Here is a 21,010-nt window from a genome sequence, read left to right as displayed (position 1 = left end):
ATTGATTCAAAACTATTTTTTGCTAAGTTATAGCTTATTATTCTAGTTTACGACCCTTTTAACTTGTTTTATACCTAAGTTGCCGTGGTCTTTAACCGATCCCGTCCATTTTTACTAGAAATGTTTTGTATTTATATAAAATAATTAAATTTCAACAACCTAGATATCTTTATGAGAAACTAAAATTTGTACAATCTTCGCAAACTCACAACATCGTAGTCCCCAGGCATAACACAGTAGAGGCTTCTAGATTATTCTTTGTTAGTGCTGTGAAATTGTGGAATTCTCTACATATTCCAATAAAATGCATTAAGTCATATGGATGCTTCAAAACGGCAGTAACAGATCTCTTCAAACACTACCTACCTACCACGCCTGTGTCGTATTGTCTAAAACAAATGTTAGCTTAAGCTTAAATTTAAGAAGAAAAATTGTAATTACCCTGCAAAAATTGTTGGATCATGTGGTCCATTGGAGTACTTACCATTATACTCCACTGTAATGCAGCAATGGACCAACTCATGTTTCTACACGAACATATTGTAAGCCGATCATTGCTCGTTTTTAACGATTGTAATCACTACACGATGTTTATTGGACTGTGGGTACTCCATGGATTACGTAATGCGGAGCTGGAGTATATGGTCCATTCCTAGGACATCGCAATGTTAATTGCATGCATGAAGTACTCGCAATTTTTGCAGGGTAACATCGTGAATATGTGCAATGGAAAGACTCCAAGTCTTAATGTACTTTTAGATAAATAAATAATAATAATAATAATATTTTCTACTGTAGGGAAAATCTGTGTACCCAATTTTATTACGGTCCGTTAATTTTTCTTCGAGTTATGGCTCTCGAAACATAGAAAATTGCTTAGTCATAAAAGGGGCGGTGCCACGCCCATTTTCAAAAATTTGAGTGTTTTCCAATTTAATGTTATAATTCAATTTAGAAAGTAAAATTCTATTGATACAAATCTCTCTTTAACCGATCTCGTCCATTTTTTCTAGAAATATTTCCAGCTATAGGGAAAATCTGTGTACCCAATTTTATTATGATCCGTTAATTTTTCCCGAAACATAGAAAATTGCTTAGTCATAAAAGGGGCGGTGCCACGCCCATTTTATAAATTTGGAGTTTTTCCTATTTATTGTTAAAAATCCACTTGTGAAATGAAATACCATTGATATAAAGCTCTTTTTTGCAACGATATAGCTTATTTGATTCGTCCGCGACCCTTTTAAAAATCTTTTATATTAAAGTGGGGGTGGTCCTTAACCGATTTCGTTAATTTTTCTTCAAATCATTCCTTATAGCAAGTGCAACCTCTGCCGAATTTTGTTACAATAGGTTTAACGGTTTTTGGTTTATGATTAATAATATTTGTAAAATTGATTTTATCACAAGTGGGCGGTGCAACGCCCATTTAAAAATTTTTTTTCAATTTTTATCAAGAGTCTCAATATCAGTCCACACGTCAAATTTCAACATTCTAGGTGTATTATGTACTAAATAATAATTTTTTGTGTTTCCAAAATGTTATATATATATAAAGTGGGAGTGGTTATCATCCGATTTCGCTCATTTTCAATACCAATCTATTCTGGGTCCAGATAAGCTCGTGTACCAAATTTGGTGAACATATCTCAATATTTACTCAAATTATCATGCTAATGAACAGGCGGACGGATGCAAAGCACACTGAGTATAATTATCAAACCTAACCGTCTTGTATGCGCTATGTATTAATGCAACATAAAGGCCCTTATGCCGATATGTTGTAAAGTGAACCTACTATCACCTAGTTATATAAAATGCACTTGCGTGAACTTAATTATAAACAAGGTAGCACATAATTGTATCTTTCATGAAAATGAAATAGCATATTAAGTTTGTCACGAAGCTCAAAATTGTAAGTCCTTATAAAGACGAGATAGATCCACCAATAAGTACACCAAAATGTTCGGGATGACGAGCTGAAATGATTTATCCATGCCGGTCTGTTTGAACGCAAACAATCCCTAAATTTTTGAGATGCGTTGTCCTGCCCTAAATTTCTCCTTTCTGCATACATTTTAATAAGCTTTTTCCGTCTGACTCTGCCCTCCCCCCCTCTTCACTTTTTCCTAATTATTTTATTCACTCCTCCCTCCGTCTTTTTCGCTTCATCTATCTCCATCTTCGTCTCATTCTATCTCTTTCTTTAGAAAGCCTTCTCGGCGGGCCTGGTGATGTGCTATACTTGATATTTTTTATTGATAAGCAGGGTGTTTAATTAAACACCAAGCAATTACACGGAAGTATATCCGCACCACATGAAAATATGAGTGCCTCTGCGTATACGTAAGATTTTATTATTACGTATAAACAAATAAAAAAAATTGCAATAAAATAATATTGCGACTATAAACTTAGATATAACCTATCCTATCTCTCAAGTTAGATCAAACTACACACGGGGTGCAAAACAAATTCAAAATCGGTTCAGTAGTTTAGGAGTCCATCGCGGCCAAAAATGTTGTGACACTTGTTTTTTTATATATTAAGATTAGAAAAATATATTGTATGTACTCACTTTTGTCGGTATTCGGTGCTAAGAGATATCTAAATTTTGCTAGCAAACCTGTCATATCAATTAAAACTGCAAGTAAACGCAAGTTGCTCACTGGTATGGTAAATTTGACATCAAAACTTTATTTGCCAACATTTGTTGGCATTCTTCGATATCTCTATTTTTGTACTACATAACTACATATATGACCAAACCAAATTTGATTTGAAATATAGATTATACCGGTCCTCCTTCCGAGCCGCGACTCGAGCACCTCCATACCACGATTGTTGTTTATATTGATTTATTAAATGTAGAAAATTTCGTTTCTCATTAACTTTACACAACTGTACATACGAGTAGGCACTTTTCATCCATTATCGACTAAAATTATATGGGACAATTTTCCTTTCGAATGTTTTGGCTTGTATTTCTATAAGGAAATAGAAATCAAAAGCACATACACGATACGCTTGATGTATGTATGTATGTATGGCTATGCCTGAGTTCATATTCATTTAAAATAAAGTACAATTTTGCCCCTTTTTGTACATTTGACAGTCGATAGTGAGTTCACCTACCGAGCGTTTGTAACTATGAACGGATGACGAGCAGTATGAACAGTCGCTTGGCGAAGTTCAAATACTAAACAAGGAAGTACGTTATGTTGACAAGTTTTCAATGTTCACTTTCTAAACTTTTTTTTGTATTTCTATTACCTGCATTTGCTCAGAAAAATGTCTTCAAAATTTAATGACCTGTAAGATTAAATAAGGTCAGTTGAATTGGACCAGAAACAGAAACCTCTAACCATTCGACTGGAAATGGGGGTTTCTCAAGTAGAACCCAAAAATCTGTTAATAAATTAGATATATTTGCAAATTCTGGAGGACATGATTTATCCATACGAATTTGATTGGAATCACTTCAAGATTGTTGGGTTCCGAAAACTTTCAAAATTACATGCAAAACAACGAATTCCTTTTCGAACAAAATAATTTATTTAGTAAGAGAATATAGTGTGAGTTCAACCACTTATTGCTTCGATAAGCTTATTTTCTTACTAGAGTGCTCGTCAGACTTTGTTCTGCCAGAAAAATGGTTGGCCTACATTTAACAAGTGAGACTAATTTCCCCTTGATACTCTCAATTCCATTCTCTTTTACGCTATCTTCCATTTTTCGTCTTATTCTTATCCATCCCTTTTTAAATTTAGCTCTATCTCACTACCAAACCCATTCCCACTCCCACTGCCACAACCTCTCCCAGTCCTACTTTTCAACTTTCACTCGTATTCACACTCACTCATCCCACTCCCACTTCGACTCCCTCTATATCTCTTACCCCACCTTTTCTATACTTTTAATCTGTCCTTAAAGATAAGATACCAGATTTAACTTTTATTTTCGGACTTACGAATTTTATTATAATAGGAAAAGCTGCTTGGGTCCCTGATTGAAAGGAATTTTTTTTCTAACCTGCTTTGATGTTCGCATTGTTGAAGCCCCGGAAAAATCTCGACTTAATATGCACATTCAATAGTCTCTCAAGTGCGGATATATGGCAGGCTAATGACCCTGGATTCTTCAGGGTACCCTTTGGTAGGAACGCGACATTAGCCGTCCTAAAGTGAAGCACATGATACAGTCTTGTCTTCAGTCATTCTACGTTTTTTCTCCGCGACATTTGTAGCATGACAGGAAATATATTTTTTAGACCCGGCGGGAAGAAATGTTTTTACTGCTAACTCGGACCTGACAATATGCCTTCCGAATTAGCGTATTATACGCCGAAACGATGCGCGATTGATCCAGAAACCTCCGCCCGAATAGAGCCATGGCTCTTAGATTAGGGTCTCATCAAATGAACCGTGCTCATTGCTTAAGTTCGCTCGGCGACACTTTAACGGTTTACAAATTTATTTTTAGAACCCGCAACCCTCCAACACCTTCAGCGTAAAATCTACGTCGCCCTGTACAATTGATTTAAGGCCCGCGAGGTGTGTTTACTACTTTCATAATGTGACATATGTATTTCTATGCACGTTGACGCGCTCAATCCGCTCAAGATTCTGCTATCATAATTGGCCGAACGGGTCGGTATTCGGCCCTAACCTCAAAAAAGCAGAAAAAATTACTTGCAATCGAGCGTTTTTGATGCTAGAATCAATCCGGTACCTGTTAGGCCAACTCTATTAGCGGTGCATTGGAATACCCGGCCCTGGCAGTATGCCTTCCGAATTCGCGTATTAGACGGAATACATTCCAATCCGCTCTCAGAATTAGACTGACAGTCGCGCTTCGGCCCTGACTTCAAAAAACGAAAAAAATTGCTTTATATCGAGCTTTTGTTTGAGGTTAGGTCCTTAAATTGTGGATTTTAGTAAAGCGAATCTAAATGAAATTTCTTAAACGGTTCTATTTAGTTGACGCTGTTTAGCGAACAGAATTTTTCAATTGAAATTGAAGTAACTTCGTGATGAGCTACAAGCTTGAAACTGGGAATGTAGTTCAGAACCCGATGACAATGCAATAATGAAAAAAAAACTCCGATAGGTGGCGCATCAATCGAAATATTTCAAAAAATCGTATTTGTGGTCCGATTTGGCTCATATTTGAAACACATAATACTGTTACGAATATTAGCAAAACTAAGGAGTGCTGCCATCTCCAGGCCGATGCTAAGCAGTGACGTGAATTCACATCAATAATTCAATCATTATGTATCTACATAAACGAATCAATAATTGCGTCTACACATATGTACACATTCCGACGAGCTACATTTACATACAAGGCAGCGAGAGATGAGATGTCACACACAGATGAATTTACTTATACGCTTATGTGTGTGCGGGAGACTGTAAACTACAAACTCACATATGTACATCTGAGAAGCGCTAAAAAATAGACAATTGTAAACAAGTAGGAACTATATGAGAACTATACACGCACGAATATAGTTGGTAAGTTCTGGAAATGGAAGAGCCTAGAAGTATGCAGCGTAAACTATAAAAGCGGGGCAGGCGAGTAAGAAGGGATTCAGTTTGAGTTGAGCAATCAATGAGTTATTGATTAAGCACGCGATCTGGCGGCCAATAGTAGAGTTTAATTTGAGTTATCAATCAGTTCGGTTATTAAGCCAGCGAGTAGCAAAGTATAAGTGTTATTGTGAAGTACTTTAATAAAGGCCATTTTTCCAGTATTCAATATTGGAGTTATTTATTCAACAGTTTAGCGATACGAACTTAGCAGAAGGTTGCAAATAACAGGATTTGCAGCAAATTCGTTACAATACATACATGAATAGAAACCGACCTATGAAAAAAATCGCCGCTAGGTGACGCAAGGATAGATATATTCAAAAAAATCGATATTTTCATATAGGTATAAGTAAGACTGAACAACTGAACCTTCCCACCAGCGGGTTAGGGCGTCAGAATATACCCGCGTTAGGTATGCCTGTCGTAAGAGGCGACTAAAATACCAGATTCAAGGGGTTGTGTAGCACAACCCTTTCAGGTTGCCAGCGCAATATATAGCTTCTCTAAACCCAATTGTCAACCTCACCTATCCGTGGCGAATCCTGTTCCAATAACAGTCGAGGCTCTGGCGACCCGAACTCCTCATGGATATAGGGGGTGTGAGGGCGTTACGGCCAAGAAGGTCTCATGTGGTCATAACAAATCGTTCCCGAGATGGTCGAGCTTGGTACCGGAACTTACCGGATCTGCATCCGGTCATCAACATCGATAACACTCCCCAAGACCTTCGGGGAGTGTCCTTATCGCTACAACAACAACCAACTGAACCTTGATCAGGCTATGCTACGCCTCACGTTTTTAGAAATTTCACGCGCCCAACGCTTTTATTTATTTTTCTGATCAACGCCCTAGATTGATGAGGAGTGTGATGATTAGCACCTAGAACCTACCTAGCTTTTAGTAATATTATTACCTAATGTAAGTATTATTTTCAATAAAACCGTTTAACTTGAAAATTTTTTTTAAATTATTTTATAATATATATAGCTCCGATCAAAGTGTTTTTTTCAGGAATTCTCATTGATATCTTCTTCTTCTTAATATATAAAAAACACGTGTCACACAATTGAGGCCAATGGACTCCTAAACTACTGAACCGATTTTGAATTTGTTTTGCACCCCGTGTGTAGTTTGATCTAACTTGAAATATAGGATAGGTGACTAGGGTCTCGAGATACAGGCCAAAACGTGGACCCCGGTACCCCTAGAGTGTGATTATAGAATATGGATATCAAATGAAAGCTTTTGATAAGTGCTTTAGTAGAGGGTAATTTTCATACCCCTGGGTGACTAGGGTCTCGAGATATAGGCCAAAACGTGGACCCGGGTACCCCTAGAGTGTGTTTATAGAATATGGATATCAAATGAAAGCTGTTGATGAGTGCTTTAGTAGAGGGTAATTTTCATACCCCTGGGTGACTAGGGTCTCGAGATATAAGCCAAAACGTGGTCCCGGGTACCCCTAGAATGTGTGTATAGAATATGGATATCAAATGAAAGCTGTTGATGAGTGCTTTAGTAGAGGGTAATTTTCATACCCCTGGGTGACTAGGGTCTCGAGATATAGGCCAAAACGTGGACCCGGGTACCCCTAGAATGTGTTTATAGAATGTGGATATCAAATGAAAGCTGTTGATGAGTGCATTATTAGAGGGTAATTTTCATACCCCTGGGTGACTAGGGTCTCGAGATATAGGCCAAAACGTGGACTCGGGTACCCCTAGAATGTGTTTATACAATATGGATATCAAATGAAAGCTGTTGATGAGTGCTTTAGTACAGAGTAATATATTATCCAGAGACGGACTGGGACTGGGATTAGGACTATGACTGGGACTGAGACTCGGAATGGGACTGGGACTGGAATAAAATACATACCACCTTCTGGGACACGCAATAAGGGATGCAGAAGAATGAGAAGAAATTGAGTGAAGAGAAAAGAGAGAAGGATATTGAGAAAGAGATAGAATGAGACGAAGATGGAGATAGATGAAGCGAAAAAGACGGAGGGAGTAGTGAATAAAAGGATTAGGAAGAAGTGAAGAGGGGGGGGGGGCAGATTTAGACGGAAAAAGCTTATTAAAATGTATGCAGATTGGCCAAATTTAGGGCAGGACAACGTCTGCCGGGTCTTCTAGTATTAGAATAAATATCACCAAGTTTAACGTTTTTATATTGGAAATTAAGGGAGAAATTGCCAAAAATCTTTCTATCTGAACTATCTGTGGTATGGGATATATACTATGTATACCACCGATCTCAATGATTTTTTCAGACAACAATATATGCTATACACGTAAGCATTTGGTGAAATTTGAAGCTTCTAGCTATTAAAATATATATCACCGAGTTTCACGTTTATACTTTCCAAGTTAAGGGAGAAATTGCCAAAAATCTTTCTATCTGAACGATCGGTTGTATGGGATATATGCTATATATACCTCCGATCCAAGTGATTTTTTCAGGATATCTTCTATGATATATTAAAATATATATCACCGAGTTTCACGTTTATACTTTCTAAATTGCGGCAGGAATGACCAAAATCGTCTTATCTGAACGATCGGTTGTATGGGAGATATATGTTATAGTGGTCTGATCCTATCGGATCCGACAAATGTCTAATATAATACAAAAATACATCCTTGTGCCAAATTTCATTGAGATATCTCAAAATTTGAGGGACTAGTTCGCGTTCAAACAGACAGACGGACAGACGAACAGACGGACATGGCTATATCAACCCAGTTCGTCGCCCTGATCAATTCGGTATACTTAACGGTGAGTCTATCTTCTATATTTCTCAACGTTACAAACATCGGGCCAAAGTTAATATACCGTTTCATGTTCATGAAAGGTATAATAAAGAAAATATATTATGAAGGGCCCATTTTTTGAACTTTGAAAGCCAATATCTACTATGTTTTGGAGGTTAGCTCCGAAAAATGAGGAAACTCCTTTTATGCTTGTACGATATCTCTGAAATCGAAATTATTAAAATTGAATTCCAGTGCTATTTTCCAAATCGGTACTGTATATACAAATATACATGGATAATAAATTTTAGTTATGTACTATATCATACTTTAAATTTTCTTCAACAAAATTTATGCGCCACATAAAGTGTATCATTGAAAGGATTTCCTTATTCTGCCTTTTACTTCTTCCCCATCACATTTCCTTTTTATACTCAGTTGAGCAGAGCTCACAGAGTATATTAAGTTTGATTGGATAACGGTTGGTTGTACATATATAAAGGAATCGAGATAGATATAGACTTCCATATATCAAAATAATCAGGATCGAAAAAAAATTTGATTGAGCCATGTCCGTCCGTCCGTCCGTCCGTCCGTCCGTTAACACGATAACTTGAGTAAATTTTGAGGTATCTTGATGAAATTTGGTATGTAGGTTCCTGAGCACTCATCTCAGATCGCTATTTAAAATGAACGATATCGGACTATAACCACGCCCACTTTTTCGATATCGAAAATTTCGAAAAACCGAAAAAATGCGATAATTCATTGCCAAAGGCGGTTAAAGCGATGAAACTTGGTAGATGGGTTGACGTTATGACGCAGAATAGAAAATTAGTAAGATTTTGGACAATGGGCGTGGCACCGCCTACTACTATTACTATATATGTGCTAAATAAAAATTAGCAAAATTGGATGAAGAACACGCCCACTTTTTAAAAAAAATTTTTTTTAATTCAAATTTTAACAAAAAATTTAATATCTTTACTGTATATAAGTAAATTAAGTCAAAATTCAACTCCAGTAATGATATGGTGAGACAAAATACAAAAATAAAAGAAAATTTCAAAATGGGCGTGGCTCCGCCCATTTTCATTTAGTTTGTCTAGAATACTTTTAATGCCATAAGTCGAACAGAAATTTACCAATCCTTCTCAAATTCGGTAGGGGCATAGACTCTATGACGGTAACTGTTCTCTGTAAAAATGCGGGAAATCGGTGGAAGCCACGCCCAGTTTTTATACACAATCCACCGTCTGTCCTTCCGCTCGGCCGTTAACACAATAACTTGAGCAAAAACCGATATATCTTTACTAAACTTAGCCCACGTACTTATCTGAACTCACTTTATCTTGGTATAAAAAATGACCTAAATCCGACCATAACCACGCCCACTTTATCGATATCGAAAATTATGAAAAATGAAAAAAATGCCATAATTCTATACCAAATACGAAAAAAGGGATGAAACATGGTAACTGGATTGGTTTTTTGACGCAAAATATAACTTTGGAAAAAACTTTGTAAAATGGGTGTGACACCTACCACATTAAGTAGAAGAAAATGAAAAAGTTCTACAAGGCGAAATCAACAGCCCTTGGAATCTTGGCAGGAATATTGTTAGTGGTATTGCATATATAAATAAATTAGCAGTACCCGACAGATGATTTTCTGGATCACCTGGTCCACATTTTGGTCGATATCGCGAGAACGCCTTCACATATACATCTAAGGGCCACTCGCTTTTAAAACCCTCGTTAATACCTTTAATTTGATATCCATATCGTACAAACACATTCTAGAGTCACCCCTGGGCCACCCTAATGGCGATATCTCGAAAAGGCGTGCACCTATAGACCTAATGCCCACTCCCTCTTAAAATGCTCAGTAACACCTTTCGTTTGATACCCATATCGTACAAACATTCTAGAGTCACCCCTGGCCCACCCTAATGGCGATATCTCGAAAAGGCGTTCACCTATAGACCTAATGTCCACTCCCTCTTAAAATGCTCAGTAACACCTTTCGTTTGATACCCATATCGTACAAAGATTCTAGAGTCACCCCTGGCCCACCCTAATGGCGATATCTCGAAAAGGCGTCCACCTATAGACCTAATGGCCACTCCCTCTTAAAATGCTCAGTAACACCTTTGGTTTGATACCCATATCGTACAAACATTCTAGAGTCACCCCTGGCCCACCCTAATGGCGATATCTCGAAAAGGCGTCCACCTATAGACCTAATGCCCACTCCCTCTTAAAATGCTCAGTAACACCTTTCGTTTGATACCCATATCGTACAAACATTCTAGAGTCACCCTTGGTCGACCTTTATGGCGATATCTCGAAAAGGCGTCCACCTGTAGAACTAAGGATTACTCCCTTTTAAAATAATCATTACCACCTTTCATTTGATACCCATATCCTACAAACACATTCTAGACTCACCCTGGCCCACCCTAATGGCGATATCTCGAAAAGGCGTCCACCTATAGACCTAATGCACACTCCCTCTTAAAATGCTCAGTAACACCTTTCGTTTGATACCCATATCGTACAAACACTCTAGAGTCATCCCTGGCCCACCCTAATGGCGATATCTCGAAAAGGCGTCCACCTATAGACCTAATACCCACTCCCTCTTAAAATGCTCAGTAACACCTTTCGTTTGATACCCATATCGTACAAACATTCTAGAGTCACCCTTGGTCCACCTTTATGGCGATATCTCGAAAAGGCGTCAACCTATAAAACTAAGGATTACTCCCTATTAAAATACTCATTACCACCTTTCATTTGATACCCATATCGTACAAACACTTTCCAGAGTCACCCCTGGCCCCCCCTAATGGCGATATCTCGAAAAGGCGTCCACCTATAGACCTAATGCCCACTCCCTCTTAAAATGCTCAGTAACACCTTTCGTTTGATACCCATATCGTATAAATATTCTAGAGTCACCCCTGGCCCACCCTAATGGCGATATCTCGAAAAGGCGTCCACCTATAGACCTAATAACCACTCCCTCTTAAAATGCTCAGTAACACCTTTCGTTTGATACCCATATCGTACAAACACATTCTAGAGTCACCCCTGGCCTACCCTAATGACGATATTTCGAAAAGGCGTCCACCTATTAACCTCATGCCCACTCCCTCTTAAAATGCTCAGTAACACCTTTCGTTTGATACCCATATCGTACAAACATTATAGAGTCACCCTTGGTCCACCTTTATGGCGAGATCTCGAAAAGGAGTCCACCTATAGAACTAAGGATCACTCCTTTTCAAAATACTCATTAACAGCTTTCATTTGATACCCATATCGTACAACTAGAGACACCCCTGGTCCACCTTTATGGCGATATCTCGAAACGGCGTCCACCTAGGGAACTAAGGATCACTCCTTTTCAAAATACTCATTAACAGCTTTCATTTGATACCCATATCGTACAAACACATTCTAGAGTCACCCCTGGCCCACCCTAATGGCGACATTTCGAAAAGGCGTCCACCTATAGACCTAATGCCCACTCCCTCTTAAAATGCTCAGTAACACCTTTCATTTGATTCCCATATCGTACAACTAGAGACACCCCTGGTCCACCTTTATGGCGATATCTCGAAACGGCGTCCACCTAGGGAACTAAGGATCACTCCTTTTCAAAATACTCATTAACAGCTTTCATTTGATACCCATATCGTACAAACATATTCTAGAGTCACCCCTGGTCCACCTTTATGGCGATTTCTCGAAAAGGCGTTCACCTATAGAACTAAAGCCCATTCCCTTTTAAAATACTCATTAAATAAAAATAAAAAATAAATGTAAGGCGCGATAACCTCCGAAGAGATCTAAGGCCGAGCTTCTCTTCCAATTTGCGTCGTGCTCCTCTTGATTTTTCCCTACAAATTGGCCGGACGGGACCTACATGTTTTATGCCGACTCCGAACGGCATCTGCAAGGCAGATGAGTTTTCACTGAGAGCTTTTCATGGCAGAAATACAATCGGAGCGCTTGCCAGACACTGCCGAGGGGCGACCCCGCTTAGAAAAATTTTCTTCTAATTGAAAAATCTTATTTCTAAAATTTTGATGTTGCTTTGCCCGGGAGTTGAACCCAGGGCATACGGTGTGATAGGCGGAGCACGTTACCATCACACCACGGAGGCCACTCCTTTTCAAAATACTCATTATCACCTTTCATTTGATACCCAGATTCTAGAGTCAGCCCTGGTCCACCTTTATGGCGATATCCCTAAACGGCGTCCATCCATAGAACTATGGCCTACTCTCTCTTAAAATACTCTTTAATACCTTCCATTTGATACACATGTCATACAACCACATTCCAGGGTTACAGGTTCATTTTCCTACATGGTGATTTTCCTTATTTTGTCTCCATAGCTCTCAACTGAGTATGTAATGTTCGGTTACACCCGAACTTAGCCTTCCTTACTTGTTATTTAGATAATTTGATGTGATAGTATTTATTGGTTAAATTTAAACTAATGTCTGTTTATCTTTCTTGCTTCATTTCAGCTGCCAATACTATTTGAAAAGCCATCCATGGGTACCGGCATATCAGGGTGTTATCACATTTTTCGTTTTGGCCAATTTCTCGTTAGCGACATTTATGGATCCCGGTGTCATACCAAAAGGTTTTTTATAGCTCCTAATAACATTAAAATTCCATTAACTCGTCAGTCCTTTATTTGATAACATTTTTTTATTTATTACAAAACAGCTTCACCAGATGAAGACCGCGAGGAAGAGTTTCGTGCGCCACTTTATAAAAATGCCGAAATCAATGGTATTACCGTTAAAATGAAATGGTGTGTAACTTGTAAATTTTATCGACCGCCACGTTGTTCACATTGTTCTGTATGCAATCATTGCATAGAAGTGAGTATACAATTTTCTACTTCATTTTGTAAATAAATCTATAATAAATGTTTGTGAAAATTTCGTTCGCAGTAAATTTTCGCAGCGCTTGATTTGTGTTGTGATTTGTTTGCAGCACACATTTTTTTGCAGGGACCCGTTTCAATAGTTTTCTTTTTTAAGTTGACAAATACCGGATCAAAAAATTTTCCCAGGTGAAAGTTTATGGTATCCTCGTGATACTCATAGCATTTTCATGACTAATCATGCATCCTGTTTAAAGGTAAAATGCGGACTTTTATTTTATAAGTCCGAAAATAAAAGTTAAATCCGGTGTTTTATTTTTAAAGACAAATAAAAGTCCGGTCTTATAACTATGGAACTGCTCATCCAACTGAAGTGAATTTTCCACCAATAGATTTTTCTCAATGTCTAGATTTGAAACCTTTATGTTCATTTGCAAGTTCTTGCTAGTAATACCCGAAAAACTACATACCTACATATAGATACCTTTCCATAGTAAACTCGCACCTATTTTTTCGCCATAAAGCTTGATCCCATTGAGATATGCCCTTTATACACCGGTTTCTGTTGAAACAAGAGAAGTTCTGTATGAAACTCGTCTCATTTGGATGAGCCGTTGCATAGTTATAGGGCCGGACTTTTATTCTGTCCTTAAAAAATATATGTCCGGATTTAACTTTTATTTTTAGATTCATGAAACAAAAGTCCGTATTTTCGGATATAAAAATTAAAAGTCCAAAAATAATTTATTCTGAAGGACAGTTATTATAAAAGAAATAACAGTTTGGGTCCCTGTTTTTTTTTTTTTTTTGTTGGTTTCTACTATACAGTCAATAGCAAATTGTGAAATCAGACAATAAAGTGCAAATATGCATTTCTGTAGCAATTTGACAAAACAACCTATTTCGTGTTAGGATAAATGTGATATTTTGCCTGCTTAACAGAAATCCGTTACAGATCTGCCAATCATTATATATATTATTTCTAATTGCTGTTTTTATGTACGGGTCCCTTTTTCGCTCTTATATGGAATCCAAATCTATAAATAAAGTTTTGGTTGTAAAGATGGAGATTTCGGGCTATTAGCGAGCTTTCGGCAATTTTGGTCGTAGTGCTTTTGTTTAGGTATATTTTATTAAAATAGTTTGTTAAAAATAAACGATTGTGAGCACACAAAGAAATCTATTTGTACTATGGCACTATTGTGAATATTTGCACTGCATTACCGACAGTTGCTACCATACGCCAGATGGCAGCAATTGATTGAGGGAACAGTTGATTTCTGTTGATATTTGAGAAGAGACTTTTATATTGGTTGCGCAAGATGCGCATGGGTCCGGCTCGTATTATTTATTCAAAACGCTAGCGCGTAATGGCTGCTACAAAATATAGGACGTCACAATGATGAATTTCGTATAGCTTGTAGTTCTAGCTCAATATATTCCCATTACCTTAACTCAAAGAGGCTGTTTTGTCAAATTGCTACAAATTTGTATTGAAAGTTGTACATTTCATTTCTTTTTTATTTCGAATATATTTATTTTTTTCTTTCAGACATTCGATCATCATTGTCCGTGGGTGAACAATTGCATAGGTCGGCGAAACTATCGCTTCTTCTTCTTCTTCCTGGTTTCATTGTCCATACACATGTTGAGCATATTTTCATTATGCTTATTTTATATATTAAAGATGACACCACACATAAGGCAGACGTCACCTATCGTAGCGTATCCTTTTTAATTGAAAAAAAAAAAATATTTACTTATGTGTATAATTAATTTCTATGAAGTAGTGTGCGTATGTAGCAAAATTAGAGGTGCGGCGAATGACGGAACTTTCACAGGTATGCCTGTCGTAAGAGGCGACTAAAATAACCAAATGATTCAAGGGGTTGTGTAGCGCAACCTCTACATGGGGTAGCCAGCGCAATGCATATGTAGTTCCTCCAATCCAATTGTCACCCTCACCTACTCGTGGCGAATCCTGTTTCCTTAGCAGCAGAGGCTCTGGCGATCCCAAGTTCCTCATGGAACTAGGTGTGCGGGCACGATGGTCTAGAAGGTTCAATGTGGTTATATTAAATCTATCTCGAGATGGTCGGGCTTATATCTTAGTGGTGCTTTTTACCAGATCTATATCCGGCAAAGGACAATCAACATCACTCCCCAAAATCTTCGGGGAGTGTTTTATCGCAAAAACAACAAGAACAACGGAATCTTCATTGAGGGGTTGTCCTAGCTTTTATTTACATTAATATTTTGTTAGAATAGTTTGACGAATAATGAAATGTCGGCATACCGCATCACTGACCATTCGAACATGCCCTATCTTAAAATTTGTCTGGTGAAAACCCAACCTCAATTTTTTTTTTCAAACAAGCCTTATCTGAAAATCGAAGTATGCCATATCTCAGAATATGCTTCTCTCAGAGAGGGCGCTTCTCAACCCAATTTTTATAAAGCGCGTTTTCGAAATCAGCAATCCATATACATATATATAATGCAGACACTGGCTAAAGGGCGAATTAAACTTCCTTAACCGTAACTGAATAGTCGTTACCATACCCATATCCATAACCATCTCCAATATGATCGATTAATGGTGCCTTAACCTAAAAATCGTGAAAATTTCATAAGAATGAAGAAAACGCAAAAAATGACAAACATATTCCACAAAAAAAAAGTCTCTAAGTCATAACGTATCCAAAACAATGAATAAAATCTACAAAAAGTTATTAAATTCACCAACTCAAAAATTTTAAGGTTATGGATATGGAGAGAAACCAAAAACCAATTGGTTGGCTATGGTATGGTTATAGCGTTAGCGTTATGGTATGGCACCAGTAATCGATTACATTGATTTCCATAAGGTAGGTTCTATCAGCTGTTTTATCTGGTTATGGTTTTACGGTTATTAGTCACCATTAATTGGCCCTTAATAACCGTTTTTGTGCAAAGTATTTTCGGGTGTACTGGTTTTCCTTAAATAAAACTTGTTTACTACCACAGTATGGTGCTTATGGCCATTGTTATAATCCTAGCTATTCCGATTTTCGGTTTAACCGGATTTCATATGGTGCTTGTATCACGGGGCCGCACAACAAACGAACAAGTCACTGGCAAATTCAAAGGTGGCTACAATCCATTCTCGCGTGGCTGTTGGCACAATTGTTGTTATACACAATGTGGTCCGCAATATCCGAGGTAAATGATAAATAAATACACATACATACATTATTATAAGATATATATATATATTAACTGACTTTTTATTAATTGAATTAAATTTTATTGCCTCTCTACACGCCTACAACACAATGATGTTGTTTTTGTTATTGCTGTCGCATTGATGCTAATGTTAATGCCGTTACTTGACACCGTGATGCTGATGATGATGATGATGATGTTTGTTTGACACTTGTCTTTTAACAACAAATAGTCTTCTTAAGCCAGAGAAATATGCAGCTCGTCGTTCACACAAGGATGGTCAGGGTATTAGTGTCATCACCACTGAACGTCGCACCAATCAACATGGCAGCAGTATGCGAGGCAACAATACACCTGGCAATGCGTCACGTTCACCACGTGAAACGCTGAAAAACTATTACGATAGGGACAATCGACATACTCAGGTAAAGACTTATACGGACCAGGGCAATGGTTATAATCAACGGTCGGGCAGCACAACGCTTTATAGTAAGGTGGGTAAATTGATTATTGCCCGTTATTGTTGCAAAAATTGTTGAGAGCAAAACTACCTATTATATTAAACTTGCTTCTTCTTCTTCTATTTCTATGTATTTTTAAATATTGTATGGTACGAGTATTTGTTGTATTGTTGCTTGTTTGTACAAAATACTTCTGTAGACAAATCCAAATATTTTCCATTATTTTGTTTAGTTAGTTATTTCGGTATCATATTTGGGTGTTTGTATTTGTACTTTTCTATAAACACACATTTGCATATACAATTTAACAACCCATGTAAACACATTGGTGGTCAGTTCTTGTAAACATTTACATATAGTACATACAAACATATATCTATATATATTCATATACACAAAAATTAACACTTGTAAATGCACATCAGTTTTTTTCTTTCATTGTTTGCATTTTGCAATTGAATGACGTGACTCCCATTTACGTTCGATTGACTTAGGACGCTGTTACGCGGACGATCAGATGACACCTGGCAAAGCAAATGGACATTTTTGTTGAATTTCGACTTTTTGAATTATGACTGGCGAACGTTCAGCGAATTCAGTAAATATAGCCGACAAGTGTCGAAAATCAGCATATTCGTTTTAGTATCATACAAGGCGAATTCAGTACAAGGTGGTATTATCCCATCAGCTGATTGCTTCTTGATACTTTCCAAGCAACACCTTAGCTCGGCGAGACTTCAGTTATCCCTGTTTCTCGATAACTGATGCCAAATGAAAGCACCAACGGAGGTCAAGTCTTCCTCCATCTGCTTCTCCCAAGTCAGTGGAGTTTTCCCCCCTCCTCTGCTTCCAAACTGCGGTGCCAACGCGAATACTTTCTTGGCCGAAGTGTTTTTCAGTTCAAAATAGTACTTGTAGGCATTTATGTCTAAGCTGACATTGTTTTCGCTGTTAATGCTGGTTCCCAGATAGATAAAGTCCCTCAGGGCTTCGAATTTATATCCGTCGACATTAACATGGCTGCCAAATGACGTTGAGCTAAAGAAAACACTAAGAAGAATATGAAGACGAAAGGCAAAAGAAGAGGGCAAAGGCTAAGGAAACAAGGAAGGGAAACGAAAGACGAAGACAAATACAAAGACTATGATGAAGGCGAAAGGAAGAAAGATAAATACGATGAAAATCCCCCGACCACCTCATGGATCTAGGTGGTGGGAGGGCGGGATGGCCTAGAAGGTCGCATGTTGTCATAACAAATGGTTCCCGAGATGGTCGGACTTGTTATCGAAACGTACCGGATCTGCATCCGGCAAAGAACCATCAACATCGATAACATTCCCCAAGGCTTTCGGGAAGTATCCTTATCGCTACAACAACAACGGACACAACAAGAACAACAACAACAACAACAACAACGATGAAAAATCAAAAGATGATGATGAAAACGAAGGCTAAGGGTGAAGGCAAATATAAAGACAATGATGAAAAAGAAGGAAGAACAAAGGCAAGTAGGATGATGAATTCGAAGGCCAAGAAGTATAAATATAAAGATAAATGCATATAAGCATGAAAATAAAGGCGCGAAGACTAAGACGAAAAGTAAGGTAAAAATAAATACGACGCATAAGGGAAATGTAGATGCAAATGTGGCGACAAAGGATAAGAAAACGAAGACGAAAATAAGAAGGGGTGTACGAGACGAAGAAGACAAATATTAAGACTAGGTTAAATTAATCTATGTTGAGTGGTAGCCAACCCGGCACGGGAAGCTGACTTGGACAACATAAAGGTCCCTAGTGATACCATATAAGATAACAGTAACGTAAGCTATAGCTACTTAGACAATCGTAGATAATCGTTGCGTAGTTACGATTCAGTTTCGAATAAGATCGATTCTGATCAAGGATACGTCTTTTTAAGATCCTAGTGAGCCGAGAGCGAAATACTTTCGCCTGGTACTGGCAAAAGCTGGACAGTCAAACACCGAGAAAAGTATCGGTGATTCCGCCACAGCTGCAGCAAGATAGGTTTTGATGTACTTTGAGACGTATCGCATTGGCTCGCATTGGACCCAAAGCTCAAACATTATTGTTAGATGAGTCTTGATCAACCCAATAATTTTAGCAGCGAAAATGAAATCAAAGAAAAAAAGAGGGAAACAAAGAATACCACTACTACAAATTGGTACAGGGTGGCTCACCTGAGAAAAAAGGAATCATGTCGATGCGGTGCAGGTCAGAAACCGCCAGGTCGAAAGCTTTCCTACACAGGTAGGCTGGTAGAGCGCCTTCTACAAAGAACAAAGCTGGAATAAAGTTATCGCAGTATCACGAGGACTCCAAGAATTTACTCGAGCCTTTTTGCACGAAAGGCCTACAAGCGACGATAGAGCAATGGCTCCCGATGAAACGTGGACAAGTAACATTGAAACATATTTAACATCCAAAGAGTCAAAGGACTCACTACATACCTTTCACATTAACAGTGTCTAAGGATAAGTAGTCAGAAAAACGCTTTTCGGCCACGAATAGTAAAAAAAACTACCCGTATGCTCTCACTGACGGAGGCCTGAATCAGAATCAAATGATGTGGCTGCAAGACGTCATCATAGCCAATTTCGCTAACGTTTGGGAATACTTAATATTTTCCTCACCGGGAGTGGGATTCAAGCCCGCACTCCATACAAGTTGAGATACATTGAAATCCTAAAATGGATTGACTCATGAATATATTCTGTTAAGTATTTGCTTCTTTTATTACAGACTCGTAGATTAATGCATTCTATTTCCTCCTCGTAGCTGCTTAATGCCAGACTTTTGCTTTAGCTGTAGTGTTTTGCGGAATAAACTAATTGCTAACAACCCATTTGTGATGCCAGATAAACTGTGTGAAATTACCCACAGATATTAAACAAAGTTCTCTAAGTTTCCACCCTGTAAATAAAAAAATTCCCACAGGGTTAAAAGCATGATACAAAAAATGCCGGTAGTTCCATTTAGTGTGACGTTAGCCACTTGAATTTTGCGGGGACAATGACAATTTCACCAAAAACGAGCTACCAGGTTGAAAAATGTTACGAATTTTTCTAATTTTGATGGATTTCATATTAACGGAAACGACCAAATTACCTTCATAGTTATTAAAAAAAAAAAAAAAAAAAAAATGACCCGCGTAACTCCCGAAAATTGCTTTGGTGGAAGAAACATTGATCGAAGTATAAAAAGCAAGGGAATATAGCCTTATTAAGTGTCCGTACATATGCTCAGAACAGGTTGACAAAATATTATGACGAATATAAGCAACGCTAAGGGATACTATCATCTCTAAGCCAATACTAAGCAGTGACTTGTATGCACATAACCAATAATAATAAACCCAACGGATTAATACCCTCCAAAGCCCGCCCAACCGACACGAGGGGCGCATCCGCATGACGCACGGATTTGTTTTTGTTTTTGCCGAGTTGTTGATAGGCGGAGGTTTGTTAAGCGTCGAGATCTAAAACTGCTCAGCTACAGAATAAAAATCATCAGCTGAGTATTATATACATAACAGTAGAAAATTATACATATAGTAAATTGTTAAATAAGTTAAGGATTTAGCATATAAAGATTTTTATTTTTATTTTTATTTTGTTACGAGTTAAGATAGGATAGGACAGTTTTCCTTATAGTAAAAAGTGAATCCGTTATATCAAATGAATTCGAGTGAGAGTTAAAATCATAACACAAACACCGGAAAGGTTCATTTAATTCGAAGTTAGTTCTACACTGCCTCAAAAGAAGAGGTTTGTAATGTCTTGACGCTCGTGATGGGATATTGAAGTTTACTTCGTTCAAAAGAAAGGGGCTAGAAATTAGTCCATTCAGTAGTTTAGCCATAAATAATACTCCTAGCATTTCTCTACGGCTAGCGAGAGTTGGAAGATTGATAAGCCTTAACCGACTAGTATAAGGTGGAAGATTATATGCAGAGTCCCAATGAAAATTCCTTAAAGAAAAAAGTAAAAATTGCTTCTGTATTGACTCAAGCCTATCTGCATGAACTTGATATCGCGGATTCCAGACTACTGATCCGTATT

General features: G+C 37.8%; 1 protein-coding gene across 1 annotated transcript in view; it reads left to right on the top strand.

Annotated features, from left to right (window-relative positions):
- The window catches only part of Zdhhc8 (zinc finger DHHC-type containing 8), a 218,518-nt gene that overhangs the window by 129,968 nt on the left and 67,540 nt on the right, over nt 1–21,010 (top strand). Inside the window, exons 2-6 of the mRNA XM_067784855.1 lie at nt 12,897–13,015; nt 13,102–13,259; nt 14,817–14,989; nt 16,271–16,465; nt 16,701–16,962. Of these exons, the coding sequence (XP_067640956.1) occupies nt 12,897–13,015; nt 13,102–13,259; nt 14,817–14,989; nt 16,271–16,465; nt 16,701–16,962 (907 nt within the window). The remainder of the gene's footprint in view (nt 1–12,896; nt 13,016–13,101; nt 13,260–14,816; nt 14,990–16,270; nt 16,466–16,700; nt 16,963–21,010) is intronic.

This window comes from Eurosta solidaginis, chromosome 4, assembly GCF_040869045.1.
Source record: "Eurosta solidaginis isolate ZX-2024a chromosome 4, ASM4086904v1, whole genome shotgun sequence".
In the NCBI taxonomy this organism is placed as follows: domain Eukaryota; kingdom Metazoa; phylum Arthropoda; class Insecta; order Diptera; family Tephritidae; genus Eurosta; species Eurosta solidaginis.
Note: the sequence above shows the minus strand (reverse complement) of the source record. Positions and strands in the feature narration are given on the sequence as shown.